Below are 17,399 nucleotides of genomic sequence, written 5' to 3'. Positions count from 1 at the left end.
AGAACTTCCAAAAAACACATTTTTCTGATAACTTTAGGAGCATATATTAAAAGTTTTGGACCCAATAATCTTTGGACATAGTAGCAACAACAAATATTTGCATCTAGTTGAGACTATCAGCATAGCAGGTAAGACAACATAAGCCTCTGTATGCCATGTTTGCCTAAGATGTAATCGAATGTTTTCGCTCCATGCTGTCTCACAGGATTCATAGCCATTCCCACATCAATGTACAAGCATTTTACATCTTCAATGGCAATCAAAAGAATTTAAACCAGAAAAAATCAACCTTGTTAAGCAAACTAGGAACATGTTTTAATGCTATTGAAGAGAATGCTCAAGATACAATTGACCTGCCAAAGTCAAGAGAGACAGTGGACAAGACAGAAAAGGTGTTTTTGACCAGTATTTACCTACCATATGTGCCATCAGAAAGTCAAAAAGTCTATCTTAACTTAGGATATCATTATTTTCCAAAGAAATGTTGGAATCTGTTTAACAGAAATAAAATAATAAATTCATATGAGGAAAATAGGACAAAGAAAACATAGACCATAAGTATGGTAAACGCATGACTTTGGTTGTAAAGATAAAAGATCTTCAGGAGGTAGCAGTAACATTGTTGTAAGTATGATGACTTAAGGCACAAAGAAAGTTTTCCAGGAAAATAAACTAATGAGTTGGTGTACCACGATGTCAGGTAGCAAGAAAAGATTCTACCTCTCACTGCCGGTTTTGTCATATGTCATCAGCTAACCCATTAGCTGTTCAGGAAAAGACCACAGTGAAGTGGTGTGAAATGAACACACTAAACAAAATAATTCTCTATTGGATTTCAGATAATCAACATATGAAAAAAAAATCTGCTCTGTTTCTTGGTTCTCAACCTTTATCAAGTCTATAAAAACAGTAACAGAGATCAGATCATTTTTAATGCATTTATTTCAAAAGGTTCACCACTTGCATATTACCATTATCTAGAAAAATATAAATGAACTTATTTTTATATAGTCTTCTGAAAGAAAAAAACAAAGTCTTTCATACTTTGAACATCTGTAATCTTCTTTCAATACTTATACTGTATTTTTTGAGACATAACCCCCGAATGTTTTTAAAACTGTTACACAGTAAGTATGCTATGGTGAGGAGCTTCACTATCACCTCTCCTACCCCCACCATACACTAATTATTTCAGTACTGCCTTGGGTGTCCTATTTCAGTATTCAAGCACTTGAAATAAACTGTAGAATCATCCCCCCCCCCCCCCTTTTTTTTTCTTTCTGACCTTGATCTACAGCAAAACATTTTCAGCTGAACTGTGCAAAACTATAATTATTAAGTCATATCTGGACTGCAAATAATTTATATATAAAGCATGAAGGCTCTGTATCACACATCATGCAGTAAGACAATAAAACATACGTGTATAAGAAAATTGAAAGAAATCATTACACTTTACTCCTTAAAAAAATCATCAACAATACTTCAAAGACAACAGGAGCATGCACACACATCCAAATTTCCAAATGCAGACATACATTTAAGTGTAAGTGGTCTTATAATAATAGACTTTATCAGAAGAAAGTACATTCTGCATCATTATTGAAGAAGTCAGTTCTAAGATAACTGAATCAGTTATCTTAGTTGTCAGTTATCAGTTTGGTCAAACTGCCCACTACCAGAAGTCTATAGTCTAGGCAGCTGTAAAAAGCAATTTACTGCTACAGAGAAAAAATTTACCTGGGAAGAGATCCAATATTTAAAAATAAAAAATAAAATAAAAAGACTAAGTAGAATCAATGAGAAATGACTCGGATTACTGAATAGAAGCTTATTATTGCGTGTGTTCAAGCTACTGGGAAAGTAATAGAGCCAGCAGGTATAAAAAAGGCCTTCCATATGGCTGCTTCCCCTTTTATGATCCAATCATAGCCATCCTGTTAATCAGGTTGGATTAAATCCCAGATATTAATTTGGCAAACAAAACAATAGTCTGATCCAGTCTGTCCCTTCAAATATGATGAAAACAATCTGCCACTGATAATATTGCCATGCGCACACTCCTGGAAAACCATCTGATCAATTTATGTCTAAACAGTGGTAGAAGTGTAAACTCAAATAAAAATGAGATAGGGCTATCCCTACTCATTAATAGCCTGCAATCTCATCCTCCACTTCCTAAGGAAGTGCTGAAACATTAGCAGTTCAAAGAGTTACAGACTCCTTGCCACAAAAAAGAAGTAAACAAATGCTGTATATATGAACTAAAGATCGCAGGCTTGGAAGCAGTTGGAAGTGTAGATTTTCACCGGCCAAAGGAATCCTGTTCTCCTGTCCAATTCCCTTCTACCTTTCTATCTCTTGTTTTTCCCCAAAAAAACAAGAGATAGATTTTTTTTTTTTTTTAAATAGGTCCAGCAACCTGACAGATTTTTCCCTAAAACAGTGCTGGTAACACACCAATGTTTTCCTTATGCTAAACAGCACTTGCACAGCATCAAGATCTTTTCTCTTCATGCTGACATGATTCCCAATTTTGTTATTGTCTATAAAGAAAACAGAAGCAAAAATATAAGAAGTTCACTTCCTAAAAGGATTTCCAATATTAAAATTTAAACTTTCCATAGAGACACAGTTGCTGGCAGAGACGTAATGTTATTTGCATCTCTAAGTTTTATGATTTAGAACTTGCCTGCATCAAGTTCTTCATACAAAGTTTCAAATACTGTTTCCAAGTTTCATACAGTTTCAGTGGAGACAAAGTATACCTTAACATCATAGAGAATCAGTCTGATAAAAAGGTTATCTATCAAGCACACTGATTAAATAAGGAGACAACTGCAAGCTCCTATATAGCAACATATTTGTGTTTCCTTTAACATAAACTCTGCTACAAGGACTACAAGAGATTACAAAAGAACTCTCATTCCCAAAGTTTTGCCGGGAGAAATATATAACCTCTGTACTTCCAACTCACCAGTAAGCCTCTTTAAGGATACTTCATGAAAATGTAATGCCTATTTCAAACACCTCTGCAGTCAACAGTGCTTCTTTCTTACTGCAAGTAAAATTAAAGTGCAGTATAGAAACACTTATAATGCTAAACACAGACGGATGGTAATATGTTTTCTTCTAGAAAAAATAAAGTTTTTAATGCTTTTAGACATTTAAAGTGTGTCTGCTTCGAAGAACTGAGGTTTCTGTATGGAAAATAAACATTTTTAAATCCTCTGTATTTCAGACAACACATTCCATATTGACTATCTAGATGTACAGAGACAAAAAAATAAATAAATACTATAATGGTTCCTCAGTCCCTGTGTTTTCTCTCTTAGGAACATTTAAAATACTTCCCAATATTTTGAAGTAACAATATAACTTGTTTATTTATTAATTTTACCTTTTAGAAAACTGAAAAAGACAAGTTAGCAAGTATTCAATTAGTGCTGTTCTGGTAAGTTTAATCAGCTAATGTGCAATCTGTGTATCACTTAATATATGAAATGCTGTCCTGCAATTTTAAAGAAAGAAAATTAGAATGCATTGCCTAGAACTTGGGAATAGAAAATTAATGGAATGTAACTCTGTACCTCAGTTTAATGAAACAACATCTGCAAGATTACTTGTCTAATAAAAAAGCATATCAAAAAGCCTGATGCATAACAGAAGTAAGAAAAGTATTATCTATATTTTTGAAATGTTACCATCTGGGGGCTTTATGCAAGAATAAATACTCTTACTGGTTGGGTAAATTCACTGATTCTCTGTGAATGCAAACACATGAGTGGCTTCCCTCAGTGGCCTCATTATATAAAGTCCTCTTAGGAGTTACTCTGCAGCCTATTTCTGCTCCATATCCCAGCAAACACTGACCTAGTCCATTTATTGTCATCATGGCTAGAATCCACCTACCTTAATGTATCGATCAAAACAAGCACAAGCACTTTGTTTCAAAACAAGCTGAAAATTAACAAACATTCTGAAAAATTATAAGTGAGGCTAATAATGACAACTTGAAACATATGCTTTAGTTGAATGCCCAACACTTTAAGACTCAGGTTAATTATCTAGGGATACAAAACCACAGGTAAGAGCAATTCTATAAACCTTTTTTCCTGCCCTCTTTGCCCTCTCACAAAACTGCCCTTAGGTTTATTTTTTTTAAGAGTTTATCCAGTTAAAACGTTAAAGCATTGCATCAAAACTACTGACATCCTGGTTCAACAAAAAAATGAAGTTCCAGATTACTAAAATATGTAATGAGGCATGGTTCAGCTCAAACAGATGAAGCAAAAACTTGTATTATTTAAATAAAATTAGTCTATAATTTTAATTTCCCCATTCTTGAAATTCCAATCCTTATTCCATGAGCAAAATTCAACACTAGAGTTAAAAAGATGTCAAAAGAGCTACTGGTTGCTAGTAAAGCTGTGCTCAACTTCTATGCTGGAAAACCTCTGTCTACAAAAATAGCCCTGGCTCCTAGCAAGAACTTGAATATCACTTCAGGTGCTAGTGACTTGATTACATTGAATGGTAAAATCTCTCCATGCTTCCATGACAAGATGACAGGCATGAAATGGTGTACATCTCCAAATGCAGCCTCACACGCACATGTATGCTGAAGAAATACCCCACGTTGTCTTCAGCCTCTGCTGAAATACAGACTTTTTGAACAGTTGGTTAGCACATAATTTCTAGTTACTTTGTATGAAATGTATGTATTTCTTACTGTAAATACAGGCCTCTCTAGTGTCCATGTTTTCTGTTAATGTCACTTTGATTTCTTAAGTAAATCAAAAGGCATTAGGAAAGATTACCTCTAACAAGACTGGCACCACTTCCAATAAATATCATCTCATTTTCAATTCAAAAGTACTTTCATTTTGTTATACTTCTCAAGACTGAAGTCCCACCTCACCTCCCTTAACAAGACAAGACTGGAAGTTACCACGTACCTTTTTTGCAGAAAGCTAACCAGACATGTTCTGAATTCAGCAGTGCAGCAGGATTGCTGAGGTGCTAGCTCATACACTAAGGAGCAAGCATCCTGAATTGGGCCTACATCGCAAAGATGCTTTACCTTCCTAGATTCCTTTCAAGTATTATTTGCATTCGTTTGAGGCAAGCAAAAAATGATACACATTGATGTTACAAATGCCGACATTATTTAATGCAGTCTGTGTTTTGAACAGTCTTTACAATAATCACATGCCACTGCCTATCCAACAGAGTGATTGCTGTTTATAACTGAAAAAGGTTTCATATTGGGATTAGATGATCGCTGAGGTCCCTTCCAATCCAAGCCATTCTATGATTCTATGATATGGTCCTCCATGGGCTGCAGGGGAACAGCCTCCTTCACCATGGGCCTCTCCACAGGCTTCAGGGGAATCTGCTGTGGTGCCTGGAGCACTTCCTCCCCCCACCTTTCTCTTTCACCGACCCTGATGTCTGCAGGGTTATTTCTTTCATTTTCTCACTCCTCTCTCTCACAGCTGTTCTAACACTTTCTTAAATACGTAATGCAGAGGCTCAACCAGTATCATCCATTCGCTTAGCTTTGGCAGGTGTCAGGTCCCTCCCGGAGCTGACAGAAACTGGCTGTGTCCAGCATGGGGGCAACTCCTGTTCCCTTCTCACAGATGCCACCCCTGCAGCCCTGCATGAGTGTCCTATATGTGCCTGCACTAGTGACCTCCTATACCTTCTATACAAGGAGGAAGAGTAGGAAGGAAATGTCTATGCTCAGGTGAGTCATATGCAAATGAATGCTTTTGAAGGCAGCACCTTGCCTGTGGCACCCTGTGCAACCAGCTGTGTCAATGTCCTGTGTGTCTGTGCGTGTCTGAGATCCCTGCTCAGCTTTGCTACCAGCTGAACCTGCAAAGGGGAAAGTGGTGGCCACATCCCCAGCATGGGCAGAGACCCCAGGTCCCCAGGCATGGCCCCAGCAGCTGGGCAGGAGCAGCCCTGGGCTGGAGCAGCTGGAGGAGGCAGCCACACACTTATGTCACTTAACAGAATAATTTAAAGATTTAGAAAAATACCTTCAAAATTAAGATTTGAAGAACATACTTTCCTAATAGAATTATAAAGTTAATGTGTGCAATAGTAATCGTGTTTGTAGACAGTAGCATGGACATAGAAAATGTAATGGTTAAAGATGGAACACATTGGCAAAAAGGCAAATTGTACTTTTTTTTTTTTTTTGTAATCTGCTTTAACAGGTGTTCTAGCATAATAAATACACTATACATGTTCCTTATGTGTATTCAGCATGAGTGAAATTCATACAGCTGAACACATTGGCACTTCAGTGGGAGGTCAAATTATTGTTTTGGCACTTCCACCATGACTGTCATTTCAATTCCATTTTATCAAATTACAGATTGCTCGATGCAGTTGGATTAAGGGAAAGATAGACACACACAAGCAATTGTCATCACTTCAGTTGTGAAATTCTGTAATTGCATGTCAGTAACAGGAAGAACAAGAGAACAGTAATAGAACTGAATGATCATTCAAATACTGTATAACTTTTCAACAAGACTTTGAACTACAACAATCCACATGCCAGGAAATAGACTGGATTTTTGAGCATTTCCCCTCTTTATAACTGCCAGTATTTCTTAGGCTGACTTGTGTTGTGTGTTAGATTATACGGCAAATTTCTGCTATATATTTTTCTGTAAGTAATCCTTTTACTTGTGAAGAACATAAAGACAAGGAAATGGAAGATCCCTCCATTTTAAAAATATGATTAAAAGTAGTGTGAATAATAATAAATGATACCTATGCAACTCAGAGTATGTGTTTGATTCAACAGAGTTTCTGTATTTTAGAGTATCTGGAGAACAAAAAATCTTGAACTAAAATTTTTGTGGAGAAGGCAGTCATAGTTTTCAAGCAACTTCTCTGCCAAAAATAACCCTGAGATTTTCTTACTCTCTTACAGAAGTTTTGAAAACTTCTCTGTGGTAAGGTAGACTCTAGAAACATCACACAAATCCAATTTAAGAGAGCTGAAATCGTAGTGGGAACTTCTGGCATACAGTGGTAGGTAGATATTATCTGAATAGCTTGTTATTCTCACTTGTTTCTGAATTTTATGTCCAATCTCGTATATTCTATGTCCTATCATATGATGGTTCAATAATACTCTTATTTTTACATCAATTAATGAGGCAGAAGAAATGGGAATCATTTATTTGTTCACTCTAGTAAACAAGGGGAGGCCCATTAGTATTCAGAACTTCCTTAAGATTCTTAATTCCTCAGAATCTACATCCCAATGCAATTTATGGAACATAATCATCTAGCAGAACAAAAAATACTTATATAGAACATTTCCATACCAATACATTAGAGTCTGCAAGCTTCACTCATCAAAAAATTGATTCCTTCTAATGTGAGGAAAAATGCATCCCAGTCTCCAAAGATTGCATGATGCTTTCATGAGGTAACAGAAATGACACTTACTCCGTATTATTCACTGACAGGGAGCTCCTAAACAGCAGAAAAAGGATTTAAAATGAAAGGAAAGTGTATACAAATATATTCACATCTTAGATGTCTGCAGTTGAGTGTGTCTGTCCATGATGTTTCTTATCATCTCGTTCTTATTTGATACCCTTATTAATTCCCTCCCACAGTAACCTAAAAAACAGTGTTAAAGAAATCGGATAAAATTTCTTCCTACTACTAAAACAAAGTTTTCCCTTAAACTTACATGGAATATTTGATCATTATAAATTGAAAAAGTAAATAAAAGATTGCAAAAAGCCATAGGATATACTGAGCAAAGTGTATTTGTAAATCTGTTTGTTTTCCTCCACGTTTTGTCTCAGACTCACATTGTAACTTTGCCTACGCCTTTCTCTTCATATTTCTATTTCCCCATAATTAACCTGAGTAATATAAATGCAAGTACTTTCCTCACAGGTGTTTTTAAAATGTTTGCAAAATGCTTGGAAATCCTCTGATAGAAGACACTAAAATAATTATGAAGTCGTTTCCACAGCAGGCATAGAAGAGGAAAGGTATTACTGTCTATACCATATCCCACAGAAGGTAATAGGGAGTTATGAAACATGTCACTACAGGGAAATTTTCTAACTTACTGACCTATCATGACCTAATGCATACCCATAAAATCTATTGCTCTCATAAAGCCTCTGCACTCTGAGCTCAAAAGTGGTAAATTCTGAAGTCAAGATGCATCTCAAAAATGTTCTCTCCATGAGCTACTGAAGAACAGAAAATGGACCAGGATATCCTGAGTGACCTTGAGCCACCAAGCTAATAACATAGCTGCTAGTTAATGGTCAGCATTTACTTGCCTGCAAGGAATACTGAAGAGACTGTCATTACACATTACAGCAAAAGTGAGTCTATTACAAAAGAGCATGCCGAAATCAAACAAAAATGAAGAAACCAAATATGTAGAATAAAACATTCCTGGCATAGTAAAACCCAGCTGCCACAAAATTATCCAGCACAGAAAGACCATTATAAGTTAGCTTTCCAGTCAGTTTTCAGTGGCTCAAACAGCTTTCCATTTCAGAAGAAAACAAAAGAGAGCGTGGTGAAGAAGCAACGGGAAGGTAACTTCATAGCAGAGTGTTGGTTTCACAGTGTTGACATGAATTTATTAGATGATATGACAACAACTGCATATGAAAACAAAGTATTCTATTGTGTTCTGTTCAGGCTTCAAAGGTTATTTCCGGGTTTTTGTGGCTTTTTGTTTGTTTGTTTTGTAATGTTGAGGACTCCTATTCAATGCCAGTCCCATATAGCAATTATTTTTCATATGTTTAAGACCAAATAGAGATGCAGACTGAGAATAAATAAAAGATGCAGAAGATATACTTGAGGCAAGTTTTTCAGCTGTTGAGAAATGATTAAGCTGGTGTAAGAGCAATACAGCTTTACATATTAGCACTCTTCCTGAAGTGGACACCAAGGCTAGAGTTTGCTTATAACAAAAGGAAGAAAAGATCACAAAGGAATCCACAAGGCTGTCTGTTTTGGCAAAAAGATCAATATCCTTATTAATTCCCTCAACAACAACCACATATTTTGCCCCCAACACAATTATTGGGTAAAAATATGGACATACGTATGGGTAAAAAGAACAAATGAACAACATCACTTATCATCCATTGAAGACTGAAGCGTCATGCTAGAAAATATCACAGGTTTTGAAATTATGACTCCAATTCCTTAAACATGAGACTAGCTTCAGATATCAATCTATTTTCGTGAAGTCACAGTTCATATGTTTTTAACAAGTTTCTTTCCTGTGAAATTTTAATGGTCATGCATGCTGCTTTTAACAGCAAAGCTGACATTTGCAGAATAACACGCTTAGTTTTAAACACCTAATATTGGTTGTTCAGAAAGAAGGTATAAAAACAAAACAAAAAAACGGTTAGGTGTGACAAACACAGAAAAGAAGAGTGGGACATAAAATCATAGATACACTGGGCCGCGCTGGCTGCAGTAAACACAGGTTAGTAATGCCTAATGATATTGGTCAGTTACAACAGACTGTAGATTACTTGTCAGCTGTTTTGACATTCTCAAACAGATTCTCAAACCTGAAGGCATTTATCCTTGCAGAAAAAAAAAAAATCTTAAATAAAAAGTTCAGTGGAAGTCACAAGGGAGGGATACACAGGTCATAGTGATAAAGTGGTTAAGAAAATTAAATGCCATTTTGACGCTTACAGAATAATAGATTCCACAATAATAACTACTTTTACAAAATTTAAGTTTGCCTACAGGCAAAGTTTTAGCAACGGCTTCATAAATTTCTACTTCGAAAAGTAGAGATTAAGAAGCTTCAGGAAGAAAGTTTGTAAGAAAAGGAAGGGACCTTGCAGACATATTTTGTTGTTAGCTATGAATATTTTTCATTAATTACTAATGATATAGTTCATTAGTAATATATTTCATTATGAAAGAGTCAAATTATGAAATTCTAATGACGCATCTGCAGTAGTTTGTCTTGATTTCAATGTCAATAGAATAAAAATATTTATTTACAATGTTTCAGGTTCTATGAATTACATTAAGCCCCAAATTTATGCTTTCAATAAACATGAAAGAATTCATTATTATTAAACAAAATGGATGCATCTTTATTTGATGATCACAGAATGGATTACTGATAATCTATACCCTTGGACTGAAAAGTAAATCTGCCTCTTAAGCTCAGCAGAAGGTTCAGTTTTGAGACCAAACACAGAAAACATGAAATATGCCATGCAGCAACAATATATAATTATTACATTTCTGTTCTTTCAAAATGTTCCAACAAACTAAGAAAAAGAGAAAGATAAAATAGACAATTCTCTATGTAAGTTGTAGTTTCTGCATTTGCAAGCTAGAACACTGAGCAGGTTATTGGTTTTTGATAAGAACTGTATTTTTAGCAAGTCAATAAACAAGCCAATGCCCTAAACTTAGCAAATGTCACATACTTTTTTATTACTTCAGCTGTTACTGAGGCAAGGTCACTTAAGAGCCTGCAGTACTGAAGGCACGTCTGTGTGCATCAGTATTTAGGATGAGAAAGTCATAGCACTCAGCACTCATCCTTGTGCACATAGCACAAGGATGAGAAAGTCATAGCACTCAGCACTGTAATGTTGATAATCTCCAGATTTTCAACCTTAGTGATACCTTAAAAGTTAAAGAATCTTCAAGATTCACAGCATGTTTGGAGACTCACTGACCACCAGCTCATCTTCCCTGCCACTGCTTTTAAGAACAGGAATGGAAAGAGAAGTGATGAAAATAGGTCAGCTAAGCAACAAGGCACAGGGTAACATGGGAATCTCATGCTCTTTGTTTCACTTCAGTTGCCTAGTACTGTGTTGTCATAGAAAAAGGCAGACCACATATTCTATACTGCAGGATGTGAACAGAGGGGGTAACTGCCTCTTTCTGGGGTCTGACAGCTCGGTTAGTCTCCATGGCCTGAGTCACTGAAGAATGCAAGCTCCTTAGGAGACCACTCAACCAAGGCCAAGTATCATGTATATGACTCCTATCATTTATACTGAGGTAGAAATTATCTTATCTTCGAGCATGGAGAAGGAAAAAAAAAAAAAAAGTGTTTTAGTGTTCTGGCAACTATTCTGCTCTATAAAATGAAAGTTGCAGTTAAAAAAAAAAAAAAAAGGAAATATAACTAATAAATTAATCATACTACAGTCCAAAGTTTGTCAGCCTTGTGATAACTTTTCCCATTATTGAAGCAATAAAAACAACCATTTGGTTGTGCAGTGTCAGACGCTACTATCCACACCAAGAAAAGTCAGATGCTGGTGTTTAGAAAGTAAGGTCCCAAACGGTGTTTTAGCAGAGTATCAAACAGCATGCACTTATATTTAAACACCTAGTTTCATAAAAGCTATCACTGAAGTGTAAATGGCCTGAGTTTCACAGTAATGAGTACCATCTAATTTTAGAGATTTAAAATTATGTCATGATGTCATGTAGTTGACACTTTCACAAACTCATACTTGCTGACACATGGAGATATACTGTATAGATTTAGTAATCCAGAACTAGATTCCAGCTTCAAGTTTAAGTTTTCCAGTAAGTAGAAATGCATGAAAACATGCATTATATGCATGCTTTGTTATGTGATGCATAACATGCATATGCATATATGCATAACAAAACATGCATATATGAACCTTCATTCATCTCTGCAAAATGCTTGAGAAAATAATGTAACAAACTGCATAAGATATGAGAAGGTATAATTTATCAGCAGTTCAAACTTAATGAAGCCTAAAAAAAGAAATCTTTCATAAAAAACAGGAGAAACTTGGGAATTTCATCAAAAAAAAATAATTGAAGTTATTAACAAAGGAAAATAGGGTTTATGAAAGGCATAAAGTAAGTAAAAGGGAAAAAACAATATTTTAATTTACTGCATTTCATTTAAGAAAAAAAGAAAACAACAAACAGACAAACAAACAAACCTCCCAGCAAACTGAAAAAAACAGTAGGGGTGTAAATAACAAGGAGAATTCCCTAAATTTTATAGTGGACTTCAATAATCAGAGACTAGTAACAGCTGATAGGTATTTAAGACATAACATACATTCTATTTTTATTATATTCAAATTTTGTTATCATAATTGAAATCTCAATGTGTTTTTGTTTAACTCAAAATAATTTCCTCTCTTCATTCCTGAAAATTTTGAAAATGATTGAAATTCTGAAGAACTTCCATCACATAACAAAGCAAATGAATTTTGCTTTCCTGCAGTAACCTCAAAATCATTTTATGTCAGACTTGAATAACAGTATTTTATAAGATGTGTGCTATCATGAACAACTAAAATGCATCTGGGATGACAATTAATAAAATTTCATTTTTACATCAAAAAGAACTTGATTATCATTAAGGAAATCAGAAGTCACTGAATAATCATGGAAAGATTCAGAAGCCAAAAGAAGTTCAAAAACAAAGAACCTTTGGAAATTTGAGTAGTAGAACATTGATTTTACACATAATAGCACAGTTAACATAATGTTAAATTAAGCATAAAACCCTGCTGTTTCAAAACATAACTTGAGAGTATGAAATTGTTAGTGCTAGAAGGCAGCTTTCCACGTCTCTCATTTTTGAGTGGAAATTGATCAGATTTCAATTTAAGAATCTAAATCTAAAATGTACTTTTTTTTTCAGGTATATTCTAGTATACATGCCATAACGTAGTATAAACGTATGGCATGTATAACGTAGTATAAAAAAAGCTAGCAAGGCAAAGAACAGAACAGAATGCACTTTTTATACTCACTAACAATAAAATTGGAAATAATATGAGTTTTTTTTCTAGACTGCAACCATTTAGAAGGAAAATAAATCAATATCAAACATATTGCTTATCAAGCAAGAGGAAGTAGCCCTTATCTTGCTATTTTAAGAATATTTATCTTGGTATGCCACCATTATCATGAAAGACGTCATGCAGTAATTTTGCTAATAATGAAATTAAGAATAGGGAGTGCAGTTGTCTTTTAGGCAATTCATAATTTCACAAAAGTAAGATTATAATTCTCTTCTGAACAAGTAGGTATATTTCTAATGGAAGCACATTCGATAGTGTTTTGTACCATTTGAAGTTAAAATACAACTACATTAGATAAGGCATTGTTAGGAAACTTTAACACACATACATAAAACAACTTAAAATAATTTCACATGGCTAAATTGAAAACATAAACCAATCAAAGAAATACTTACTAGACCGGCCTGACATAAATTACATTAAAACAAGCAACTTACTTTTCTGTCCTCAGTTTCTACACAGGAATTGCACTCTGATTTAGTATCCTGGAAAGACAAACAGAGAAGACTATGACACAAAGCACATTCTTCAGGGCTGTGAAAATAACTCTGAATGAGAAAAGGCATCAAAGTCTGAAAAACAGGTTTCTCAATCTATTATATATTACTGTATTACTTTTGTATTCACAGTACCTTTAAGGGTACAATATTTAGCATTACAGCTTTAAGGAATGTTTATTAAACTATTTATTTATTAAACTTCATTACAAGCAGATGTGTTGTCAACTGAAAGATAGGATTGGAAAAAAACAACTTTTTTCAAGATAGTATAGTACACAAGACAAAAATAAGATCTCTGTAAGGTGTAATTTTTTTTTTTTCCAATTGCTTCTTGATAAAATGTAATCGTTTGCTCTTTTTTTTTCTTTTCTATTTTATTACTGATTGTAACAAAAATTTTTAAAGGTAAGATTATTGTCAACTTAAGAGGATAAATAAACACTCAAACTTCTGTCTGTTAACTGAAGTGCTAACTTGGACTTTAAAATTGACAATGTATTATTTTGTTTTCTGGCCTGAAAACTGTAATACATAGTCCATATTTATACTTATAGACTACTAGATAGGTTGAAGATATTTGTATCAATCCCCACTGAAAAATGCAAGAATACTCAAGCACCTATTTTATATAAGTATATATAGGATATATACACACACACGCATATAACTTGGACTTCAAGTATCAGACTAATAATCTTAAATCTAATGACACCCAAAACTTGTTTCTTTTATTCCTAAGGCATTTTGACTCTCATTAAACCTCAGAATTTTGCTAGTAGGTGAACAGAGAATATGTTCTCTTTTTCTGAAGACATGTAGAGAGAATTGTTATCACAAAAAATTTGACAATGTATCACAAAAAAAAAATAAATCACAAAATAATCACAAAATCAAGGCATTGCTTTCTTCATTTTATACCTTTGTACAAGAAGTTATTCCTTAAAATTGAATAAACCATATATATTTCAAGTCATTAGATTGTACACAAGATTATATGATGGTATTACTGGAAGGTAATTTTGATTACATACTGCAATTTTTAAGATTTCTGTTAGGAAAAAATGGCACAGAGATGAGGTCCAATTTTGTTTGTTAAAAGTAAGTCCTTCCCCAGCCTCTTAATGAAGCTAGAACTACTCTCATCGGCTTTTGAATTATTAGCTAGAGTTGCTAAACTAAACCACAAATTTAAGACTGACAGCTAGTAGTCATTTCCATTGAAAATGAAAACAAATTAAATAATGGTGCTGTGTTTCCTCAGGACCATGCCTATTCGTCTTAAATGAAGGATTGGTACTATTCCAACATCAAAGTCTTCTTACCTAAGCCATATACCCATAAAAGATTAAAAAAAAGAAAATCACTCAGTCAAGTAAGATGAGTCAAGGTTTCCTGAAAAATTACTTTAATTAACAGCAAGGTATATTAAAGATGTTTTCATTAGGCATATCCTATTCTCCGTCACTTCTCAAGCAGCGTATTTCCAACAAAATAATCTTTGTTATTCTAGCTAGTTTTATGCATCACATGTGAATCAGTTTGTCAAACATTCCTTACATTCAAAATACTTTTCCTGGGAAACCAGGCTGTATTTGTGGAATGTAATACTCAAAAATTTTCTTTCAGGTGTGTCTTCCTGGCAGCCTACAGGCTGGCTTGGTTGTAATTCCTTTTTTTTTTTTTTTTTTTTTTTTTTAAGTGCATGAAGAACAAAGTTCAGCACTTAAAAAGCTTTCTAACGTGGGTAAATGAATGCAAACTGTATTATCCAGGCCTTTTCACCTGCTAGCTATGACCCAGGTCACCTTTTGAAAATAACAAAACATTCCCCAACGTATTTTATTTGTTGGTTAATCAAAAAATGAAATCGATCTTTTAAATTGCAATGGACAACAGTGGCTCTATCTTGCATACTAAATTAAATCAACCTAAATTAACTAAACATGGAATAAAGGAGTTCCTATCTAATTCCAGCTATAATTATTACGAACACTCAATATGATCGGTGTTCCTCGCTGAAGAAGTAACAGCATGATCCTTTCTACTGGCTAGAGACTATGTTAATTTGATATTTTTTCATCGTTAATGCCCATTATAAGCAATTTTTAAGAAATATGTGTTCATAAGCTGTATTGAGTTTAGGTGGGACAGCTTTGGTAGTAGGGGGCTGCAGGGATGGTCCCTGTGAAAGGAGCCCAGCAGCTGCCCCATGCCAGAGCAGAGCCAGCCGGCTCCACAGAGACCCGCTGCTGGCCAGAGCTGAGCTGTGAATAATGCTGGTTGGACTTCTCGGACAGCAGACTGAAGAAAGGGGAAGAAAAAAAATACAACTGCTGTGCTACAGCAGCTGAGAGAGAAGGGTGACGAAAGGTGAGAGAACCAGCCCCGCAGACACCCACAGCCGTGCAGGAGAAGAGGAAGATGTGCTCCAAGCATGCAGCAGCAGTTTCCCTGCGGCCTGTGGAGAGGCCCCTGGTGGAGCAGGCTGCACCCATGGTCCCCCTGCACCAATGGGTCCCACATGGAGCAGATCTCCGCACTGCAGCCCATGGAGGAGCCCCCGGTGGAGCAGGTGAATGTGGCCCGGAGGAGGCTGCGGCCCATGGAGAGCCCCCACAGGAGCAGGCCCCGGGCCGGAGCTGCAGGCTGTGGAGAAGAGCCCATGCAGGAACAGGGGATCTGGAGGGAGCTAACACCCATGGGGGTTTTCCATCAAATTTTCTCCCCTATCCTACTGAAGAATGAGAGAGCAGTTGTTACGGTGCTTATCTGCCTACCGGTGTTAAACCACCACGTAAGTATTTCTTATTCAATGTGAAGCAAAAAACTCAGTTTTACACGGATAAAGCAAAACCCATCTTCCTTCCAGCACAGTTTACCTTACATGACTGCCTATGTCCAGTAAGGCCAAAGGTACAAACGAAGCACAGGGCAGCCCTGCTGAGAACAGCTGATGCCAACCTATCTGAGACACTCAGGACTGCGATAGGAATTGAAGCAATGCACCTGGAAGTTAGCTGATGCCAGCCATAAGGAAAAGGTGTAGGCTGAAGTTTTAACCCTGAACTGTTGCATGACTTTTAGATAATGATATTGTTTCACAGTGTTTGCTGTTCGAACTAAGTATATGGGAAGCATTATCTAAAAATTAACCATCGTGTCATTAGCGATGAAATCTACTTAAGTATGTTTTCAGTGTTATGGGATGTTGATGACAACAAGACAGCAGTATTTGCTATCTTTGAAATTAAGTGAAGTCATATTAGGGTTGAGAAATAGTTGCTGCGTCTTCAAGAGACCTGATTTTAGACTTTGGCACAAGTATAAACAAACACACAAAAAAGCTCCACTTACGTTTTGTTTCTGTATTCCAAATATTAATTTTAAAATATTTCCTAAGCCATTTTTGACAAGCATGCTTTAGTCATATTATTAGATAACAACCCAGCCTGTAACAACTGTTTAACATATAACACCCTAAAAAGCTCAACTTCCTGAACAGGATCTTTCTCTAACAATGAAACCCTAACAAATCATAGTTATCGTTTATCAAAACATATACACTAAGTTTGTTAGGTACCCAGTCAGTATCCTAAAGGAGAATTCAGGTATCTTCATTCCAAAGTGGTTAGCCACATGAAAGCAATGAAAAAGCAATTTTTCAGCAGTACCACCTTTGGTATTATTATGCCTTTTTTTTTCCCCCCCTCAGGAAAAGAGAAAAAAAGAGGGAGAGAGAGATTAAATAGGCTTTTTATTGTTGTCACAATTAATTTATCAAGTTTTTACTTGGATAGTACAGTTGGTTTGTCACACAGCTACACACAACATTTTAAGAGCCCGAGCAAGGGAATGGATTCTGGAAAACATGGAATGCAGGTTCCTGAATTATGCTGGACTCATTGGAAAAAAAGTCAATGCTGCAGAAACAAGTTGTTTCATAAAAGCAACTCTTGTTGTATGCTTGATGTTTCTAGGAAGTCTACAGTCAAGTCTTTTTTGAAAAAATGCAATCCAC

The 17,399-nt window shown here is 35.5% G+C and overlaps 1 protein-coding gene across 28 annotated transcripts in view; it reads right to left on the bottom strand.

Moving 5' to 3' along the window:
• Window positions 1–17,399, bottom strand: part of RBFOX1 (RNA binding fox-1 homolog 1) — an 881,332-nt gene that overhangs the window by 597,106 nt on the left and 266,827 nt on the right. For 20 of the 28 annotated variants that reach the window (XM_068698951.1, XM_068698955.1, XM_068698945.1 and 17 more), the window contains one exon: window positions 13,319–13,366. The exons of 1 other annotated variant lie outside the window; for it this stretch is intronic. In XM_068698951.1, the coding sequence (XP_068555052.1) occupies window positions 13,319–13,366 (48 nt within the window). Of the gene's footprint in view, window positions 1–13,318; window positions 13,373–17,399 lie in introns of those variants that run through there. 7 more of the 28 variants (XM_068698971.1, XM_068698995.1, XM_068698987.1 and 4 more) reach the window with 1 other exon arrangement.

This window comes from Anas acuta, chromosome 15 (assembly GCF_963932015.1).
Source record: "Anas acuta chromosome 15, bAnaAcu1.1, whole genome shotgun sequence".
Classification (NCBI taxonomy): Eukaryota; Metazoa; Chordata; class Aves; order Anseriformes; family Anatidae; genus Anas; species Anas acuta.
The sequence above is the reverse complement of the archived record's forward strand: the minus strand, read 5'-3'. Positions and strand labels throughout refer to the sequence as shown.